We start from the raw sequence: 8,943 nt of genomic DNA, 5'->3' as shown, positions 1-8,943 counted from the left end.
CCGGCAGAATATTTCCAATAATTTTACTTTTTGCGATTCTTTGTATTTGCAGAGTATATATCAATGACTGCACAACTGGCTGAGACGGAAATTTATGGGATTATTATTATCATTATAATATAATGCTGAAAAAGAAATTATTTGTTACACATGTTAAATCGTCATAATCAAGCATTATTTTATCTTAGTGTTGGTTTATTTCAGCGACAGTTTGATTGACTATGGCTGAATCTGGATCTGGTAACTAGGATTATATTCTTTGAACCTTAGAATGTTTAACGGATATATCACTGTAATATTGTCGAGCAGTTACTTTTGAAACTGACATTTGATCTTCCACCAACGATGATCGCTCGGTTCCATAAACGTTATACATATTGCCTTAAAGCCGTACAGTAGGTGAGCGCATCAGGGTTTAACCTCTTGTCACATTCATCCACAGTTATACAGTATTACCCACTTACAACGTAAACGGTCATAAAACTGTAAGCAAGAACCAGTGTCCCATTCCTTACAATGTTTGAAGCGATGTCCGGTGTCCCCCGCCGTGATATTGTTGGAATATTGATAAAATCGGCGTAAAGCCATAATCATGCACTCAAATGTGACGAGGTTTATGTGCGAGACCACCTTTTTCGCCACCTCCTTCTATTCGTACTGTTTATGTATATTTAGTGTTTAATTCCATCAGGTTCTAAGCAGCAATTCATGGCCCACGTAGTCATTAATTCTGTATAAAATATCTGTGAAACTACACGAGTGCTCAAAAGAATGTATACAGTGTGTTTGACCAAACTTGAAAAGAAAAGAAAACCATTTATAATAGTTTAAGTTAAATGTAGTATCCACTTCTACATCAAATGTGCACAATTTCATTTCATACAAAGTCGAAAGTATCGTTTGACTGACACTGAAAGACACGTGAACTCAAATCAACAAGGCGTTTTCTTTGCTGTAAATTATCATCAAATGATGAATCAATACTGTGACCACCATTGGCTTCAATACACGCCAAAACACACCGACGCCTTGAGGTTAGGCACAGACACAGACACAGACACACACACACACACACACACACACACACACACACACACACACACACACACACACACACACACACACACACACACACACATACACAAACACAAACACACAAACAAACAAACACACACACACACACACAAACAAACACACATGGTGTATAGTTTCTTTTGCGGACAGAAAGGAAAAAATTACTCAAGAAGCGTTTATTTTATCATGTTTTCAAACTGCCATGCGCATATACATTAACCCCTCCAACCCCCAAGCCCATCCCACCCAAAGAAAACCCAAACCCCACCCCACCCCCAAAATAAAAACAAAAACTAACATCAACAAAAAAACAAAACAAACAAAAAACAATAAAAAAAACCAATAAAACAAACAAAATCAAAGCATAAACAAATCCAATGAAGCATTGGTTCTATTCTCTGACTCATTCACTCTGCTGAATAACAACTTTTGTCCAATCAATGTGTTTATAAAAGTCTCAGCAATTGTGAATATTTATAAAGCTTATACCAAGTGTGCGTCTTGTGTTACGAAGTATCACACCTAATGTCTGTCGTAGTGTCAAGTTGAGACCCAAAAGAAGAAAAAACAACCCCAAAAGCAGAAAAAAAACAACCCCAAAATACCCCAAGCAAACATACCAACAAAACATTGTAATTGTTATCAAATAATAGAGGTGGTATTTTGTCGTTGGTAAAATGCTTTTTCCGCATTTCTAACAATTAGGTTCATGTTACAGGCTTCAGTGTAATGTTTGCTTTTCGTCCTGTCCCTCTTGAAATTTATTCTCTACTTGCAATGATATATTTCAGTACAACATGCCTGATAAAATCAGCAGAATCCTGCTTCGGATGTAATACTTGACATAGTAAAGACAAGTTTGAAGTTCATAATTACGCTATCGTGCATTCGGGAATATGTAGACATGAGACTTTGGAGCTGACATTGTGTTTGTTTTGAAAAGAAATTGGGTGCCATTTATATAAAGGAACATTAAGATGTTATGCATGGTAAATAGTATAGTCAAACACTGAATACGCCTGTTTTACTTTCATAAGACCAACTGCTCTCCCCCGAAACCTCCCCGGAAGCCAGTGCTTGAAGACGAAACATCTGTTGATGATGGTACGTATTGCTTCGTATGTTAAATAATAATGTATGCAAAACAAAGTGTGAGGTTTTGTGGCAGAAATGAAATAAACTCTGTCAAAAAAGAAACGCAACCCCTGTATTTTAGAGATTTTGATCTGAAGTTTTAGGACGACACGGCATTTTTATTATTTAAGACAGAAGTCTGAAATTTGGCAGAATAATAACCCAGATGGGCATGTTTAAAATTGTCATTTCAAAAGTCATCTCACAGACACCAGTTTGTCACCAGGGGGGCGTCTTTCTCAGTATCTCGTATGAGCACCACGCGCTGCAATCACTGCACGGCATCTCCTTGGACAAGAACGGATAAGACGCCGGATTCTTTCCTGGGGAATGGCTCTCCACTCCTCCTGCAGTGCAACGCCGAGCTGTTGCAGCGTCTGTGGCGGCGGCTGACGTTGACGTACGCGTCGATCCAGAGTATCCCACAGGTGTTCAATAGGGTTGAGGTCTGGTGATTTAGAGGGTCATGGCAAGACATTGACGTTGGAATTCTGCAGAAAGTTCATTGTTGCACGTGCAGTATGAGGCCGGGCGTTGTCCTGTTGAAAAATCTGTGTCTGTTGGTCAATAATCGGGAGAAGGTGAAGCTCTAACACGTGGTTGATGTAACGTTGGGCTGTCAGGTTCCCCTGAACGATCACCAAGTCTGATTTCTGGTTGTATGAGATGGTTCCCAAACCATGACGCTTTCTCCGCCAAATCTGTCCACCTGTCGGACGCAGATGGCGCAAAACGTTTATGACGTCTCCTATACAGACGCTGTCTTCCGTCGTGACGTTGCAAAAGAAAACGTGATTCATCAGAAACCAGATTCGCCTCCAGTTTTGTAAAGTCCGTATCCTTACGTTGTTGCACCACCTGAGTCGTCGGCGTCGATGTAGGGGGCGTAGTACAGGTCCAACAACTGGTCTACAGGCACGTAAACCCGCTTCTTTCAGACGGTTCCTAATCGTTTGAGCTGACACTCTCCTCAAACCTGGTATTTGTGTGGCAGTCACGGTTGGTAGGGCATGCCGATTACGCAGGTGATGGACCCGGATGTACCGATCTTGAAGGGGGTCGTGATTCTGGCCTTCCACTTCTCGGGCGATCGTTGGTCAAATTGAAGTTGTTGTAGCGGCTCCAAAGTCGGGATATCGTTGTTTTGTGAACATTTAGGTGCCGTGCAACAGTTCCAAAACTTTCTCCGGCTTGAACACGACCAATGGCGATATTTCGGTCGGCAGCACTCAATCGTGGCATTTTTAACACAGCTTTTCGGCGACAAATGAATGAATATAATACGGAAGCACATGGGCTTTTATACACCCCTACATTAACCGCCATTTTCATGATTTGCATGTGTTTTTTTTGTGCGAAGTCACCATGAGGGTCATTTCATGCGTTGTGACGGAATAAGCAATAAAATACACTTATGCGTACAAATGCAGTTGTTTGATGGTAATCTTCATTAATTACGTATCATTTCAATACATTCGAATAAAATTTAGTTTGAAGCAATAACTTCATTCAAACGAATTTTTCATATCTGAGGACAGGGTTGCGCTTTTTGACAGAGTTTATTTAAGAAGTAAAACTAATAGGTGTAAGAAAATCAAAACGGGGGTTAATATCATGAACAAAGATTCCATAATGATATTTACTCAATAAAATGAGAAACTTAACATTATTTGAAATAATTGTGACAAGGTGTATGCTTTTACTTTTGTGTTGTCCCATACATACGACAATGGCATGTAGGCTGCTTGAACATGGTCTTGGTGATAGTCGTGTACAATTTGGTAATAAAGTGTGAAAAAAGCGTAAAACACAGCGATTACGTGAACGCCTTAACGCTCACATGCTCATTAGAATGCAACCACATAGGCATTGCTAAACAGGAAATGCATAAAGTTTACTCAGACAGCAGGTATGCCGTGACCCACAATTCAGCATTGTGAGGTGTAGGGGTGGGCTTAAGGCTAGATAGCCCGCTCAGCAGTTGCATGAGCCTGGCATGTAGTCGTCATACAATTAGGAGATAAACATCATGTGTTGGCCAATTTCCGGGTGTTATTGAGTATTTGAAGCACGGGAATTCATTTGGAACGTTGAAGACATGTGGCGGCGCGTGTGGCGGTACACAAGGATGACAATCAGGTCCTGTCATCTCCGCAGCAAATTTGTGACTGCAACCTCGATGAGCTGACAGCTGTGAATGGGTAGAGTGTCAGCACAGACCACCAAAATCGACTGCGCTCAGCAGATGTCCGAGCTAGACGACCACACGTGGGACCTATCCTGACGCAGTTGCATCGTGCTCAACGCTTACGATGGGCTGCAGAGATGCCAGGGCGGGTGTCATGGTTCAATGGTTCATGCATTATTTTTCAAATAATATGCTGCTGTTATCCACATTTTATCATTATTGTTCCCAGGTTGATAGTAATGTTGTAACTGGCGACTGGACGTGAGTACACCCTACACCAGTTACCTAATAATTAAGGCCGTTCCACATGGTCAGGGGAGATGGTAGCTCTGACGCTCCACTCGCATGGTCCGTCGGATGCTAAGTCAAGAAGTGAAGGGTCGGGCGACCAGGGCTCCTAACTAACTGCATCACATTCTTATATTACCTTAATGTAAAATACTTTAATTTCATTGGTCAATGACGCTTTAAGAAGTGTCCGTGTCAACCTTCCTAGGAGGGTGACAACTGGAAAAAATATTACCCGCTGCCAAGGTAACTGCCAAACTCTCCGCCGAGAAGCTGTATCGCTAACACTCATATGACGTCATAATATGACACATGCAGTGCCCGGAGTTCGAAAACCGTTCGATTAGCTGTTTTTGAGTTCACTCTATGCAGACATTTATTTAACCGACTTTCACTGCTTTATTTAAACTATTTTATACAATGAATCGTTTGCACACGCAACTTAAACATAATTAACCATTTTATAGCTTGTGAGAAAATGTTTCACTGATTTTAAAAAATCCAGTCGAGAAGGAGACGCCATTTTGTTTACATGTCATACAGTCGGTGGCGATCTTCCAAATATAATGAAATAATATTTTGTACATTTAACATGGCGGTAAGATAAATACGTTGTATGCTTCTTCCTCGGGTGATACGGTCTGGTGTACGCTCTTTTGTAGCAGTGTTACCACTCGCCTACCTGCTGGTGTGACACTGCTACAAAGAGGCGTACATCAGACTGTATTACCTCCGAGGGAAGCATACAACTTTTAATGTACTGGCACACATATATTCAATGATAAACGCAACACCACGTTCTATTCTCACATAGGTTTACTTCTTCTCAGTCCATCTCTCTAGCTACAACTTCAACACCAGACAGGATAGGCTCGTATCACACGGGTCAGCTGTCGAGCGTGCACCCTCCGAACTGAACTCCTAGCGCCATTGTCATTGTCATTGTATATGGTTCGAACTTGACCTGATCTCAATGATATGTTCGACTCATCGTTTTGAATCGTTAATCCTGTCCCCGACCTAGCACTCATGTATGGCCTTGATGGGCAAAATATGGGTCAGTACCGTTCGGTCACTTATCCCTTTCGTTGATTTGTTAAAACTTTGTTTTCTAGACTTTCTGTCACTCATGACGAATGCGTTGGGTCGCTAAATCCCATAGCCTACGGCTAAACATTAATCTCTCGAGACTTTTTGTCTCCATACCGTGCCTAACCGTCATGACCTCGTGACCCCGAACTGCAACTCTAAATACGGAATCTTATGTAATTCTTTAATGGTTTAGGGATGAATGTTTTACCTTATAACAGTAATATGATACAAAGGCATTATCAAAATACATTGTATGTTAGGTTCATACATACATGTATATGCATACCTGCAATCCACACGAATGTCCTAATGACACAAATGAGTAAAGATTTAACAAATTCAAGCCATATCGCAGAGGGAGAGTATACCCCTCTCCCTCTGGAGCATCCCCGACACCCACACACCAGCACACACACACACACACACACACGCGCGCGCGCGCGCACACGCACGCACACACACACAGACACCCCAGCACACGCACGCACGCACACACACACACACCAGCACATACATAACATTATATTCTGTGTTTCTCACTTTCAGATGTTCAGGCGGAGCTGTACCCTGGCAGAAGTTATGTTAAAACTGAACGACGTATAATGCTAATAGGCATAACCGGATCGGGAAAAAGTGCGACCGCCAATACAATTCTTGGAAAGGAGGAATTTCAGTCAATACCAGGCGCTAAATCAGTCACAACTAGGTGTCAGTTTGCCGACGTCGAGATCGCCAATAGGTCCGTTCTATTGGTCGACACACCAGGCATGTTTGATACATGTTTTTCAAATGAGAAGATCGGAAAGGAGATCATGAAATGCACAGCTCTTACTTCCCCTGGCATCCATGCTGTCATTTTGGTTATCAGAATTGGGAGATATACAGAGGAAGAAAAACAAACAGTTGAGCTATTTAAGGAGAACCTTGGACATGAGCTGACAAAATACATGATGATTATCTTTACCGGGAAAGACGACCTCGAATACGGTGGGATGACACAAGAAACATACATGGAAACATGTTCAACTTCACTTCAGGAGCTTATCTCTGAATGTGGAGGCAGATTACACTTTTTAAACAACAGATCTGGTGAAGAACAAAAAGACACGTTTAGGAGGGAGCTGGTAGATGCCATTGACACAATGGTGGAGGAAAATGGTGGAAGATGTTACACTAACCAAATATTAGAGGAGGCTGAAGCCATCATGAAGAAGAAAGAAAACGAACTGAAGAAAGAGATTGCGAAGGGACGTAGACCAGAACGGAAAAGTTACAGCAACAGTTAGAAAAAATCTTTAATAAAGACAACCCACAGCTCGTGAAAATGACAACGGTGAACAATGGAAATGCAAGAGACGTTGCGCAGAGGACTCTAGAAGTACTAGAGAAGAAATATATGGAACTCAAGCACAAGTTTAAAAAAGTCAAAGATAAAGTGGACAAGCAGCTGAGAGAGAAAGAGGATGAGTTAAAGAAGCTTAAGGAAGATAATGAACGGCTGGTGGAAGCAGAACAACAGAAGTTGCATGAGGAGAAGCTGAAGGTTGAAGAGGCGAAAAGGTTAAAGGAGGAGATAGACGAGATAGAAATGAAGGATGAAGAAGAGGCAAGATTCCAAGCAAGGAAGGAAATTGAGGAGGAAAAGGGATTCTTTGATGTCTTCCGGAGGGGTTGGAATAAACTGAAAAGCATGTTAACTCATCTAACCAAGAAATAAGGCTCAACTCGTAACGGTCAAGTCATCGTAGCACCCCACCTACTCAATACTGGCCAGCAGTCCGCCGCTCTACATGAGGTTTTTGAGTTTGAGCTCACTGGAGAATGCGATGTCTGCAAATCTTCTTCTCTTTCATATTAATCCTATGCTCTTATAATACCATTTATTGGTTTTGTACATGATGTGTCCCATGTATCTGCAGGCAAAGTCACACGTTGAAAGTGTTTTAGACAGTATGATTTTCATGCAATAGCGGCATAAAGTAGTAATCTGCAGATATTTCTCATGCAGTTACAATCATGTTACACCTCAATGTACATATCTGCGTAGGAGGAATGTTATTGTTTAGCAGTGTTTGTGAGTAGCTCACCTTCATGTATGCATTGTGATACGTATATCTCCAATATTGGTTCAGTCCTTAGTTTGCCATTCGCATTTTCAAAACTTTCGAAAAGATATATCTCTTTTGTGAACTTTCACTGCTAGCTAGCCTTGATTGTCTGCTCCAAAGTTCGCACTCTGTGGTCGCTCATTGCTACCCGGTGCCTCCATTGCCAGGAATTGTTACACTTGACGACGTGCTCTTCTACTGTCTGGTCAGTTTCGCTTTTATGGATATTATGTGATAAATTGGATCCTCTACTAGCTTGACGCACTAATATAATTGGCAAGGGTATTAAAGTACCCCCTGTTCCCCTGCCATTAATCTGTGAATAATTACTTTTCTTGGAATAAACTTGCCTAGATCAATACTTACCACTTTTAGAAGTCAAAATTTCCTGAAGGTCAAGTACCCTATTAATCGGAAAGTCAGGTAGTACATTGTTTTGCGTCCAATTGATGTATTTTAATAATAGGTCCACAGCTGCCTATATTTCCCCATCTAGCCAAGTCTAGCTTATTCACTCATTAGAGTGAATGCTTCCCTGGATTATGTGTCTTACTGATTGTCCTGTCAGCATGTTGGTGAAGATATCTTATGCAATTGGTGGAGTACGGTTGTCAGTTAATAGCTAACCTGAGCATAATTTATTCCTTTTTCTATCTATCAGTTATCCTTTCCAGTGTCTAGCCACTTTAGATTTTTCTCATTGGTTGTATCTAGCTGATAATAATAAAACTGTCAAAGTCATCCACGTTGTCTGTCATTTCTTTATTTACTGCTTAAATGAAAAAAGCTTCAGATAACGCCGATCCTGTTGATCATATAACAGAGAGTCTGTCCACCCGATCCCGTTAGTCGCCTGTCTCGACCTGCATGGGTTTGCTAAAGACCAATTCTAACCCGGATCTTCAGGGGTCTCGCTTTTCGGAACAGGTGTTTGGTTGTGACACACATGTTGGAAGAAAGCCTGATATGTCGTCATCACCTTGTTGAACACTGTCACAGGTATGGCGCTGGCACACCATTGATAACAATCGGTGGAATCTGTGATTCGAACATAAGATT

At 41.4% G+C, this 8,943-nt stretch overlaps 2 protein-coding genes across 2 annotated transcripts; both read left to right on the top strand.

Annotated features, from left to right (window-relative positions):
- Window positions 1–205: 205 nt before the first annotated feature.
- LOC124263305 (arginine and glutamate-rich protein 1-A-like) lies at window positions 206–8,625 on the top strand. The gene is made up of 4 exons (XM_046697892.1): window positions 206–240; window positions 2,112–2,178; window positions 6,323–7,472; window positions 7,706–8,625. Exons 3-4 carry the CDS (start codon window positions 7,101–7,103, stop codon window positions 7,721–7,723), a joined length of 390 nt encoding a protein of 129 aa, XP_046553848.1. The 5' UTR covers window positions 206–240; window positions 2,112–2,178; window positions 6,323–7,100; the 3' UTR covers window positions 7,724–8,625.
- LOC124263311 (GTPase IMAP family member 7-like) lies at window positions 6,379–7,062 on the top strand. Its single transcript, XM_046697895.1, has one exon. The coding sequence runs from the start codon at window positions 6,379–6,381 to the stop codon at window positions 7,060–7,062; it is 684 nt and encodes a 227-aa protein (XP_046553851.1).
- Window positions 8,626–8,943: the final 318 nt, after the last annotated feature.

This window comes from Haliotis rubra, unplaced genomic scaffold, assembly GCF_003918875.1.
Source record: "Haliotis rubra isolate DU_JTF1 unplaced genomic scaffold, ASM391887v1 Scf879, whole genome shotgun sequence".
Taxonomy (NCBI): domain Eukaryota; kingdom Metazoa; phylum Mollusca; class Gastropoda; order Lepetellida; family Haliotidae; genus Haliotis; species Haliotis rubra.
Note: the sequence above shows the minus strand (reverse complement) of the source record. Positions and strands in the feature narration are given on the sequence as shown.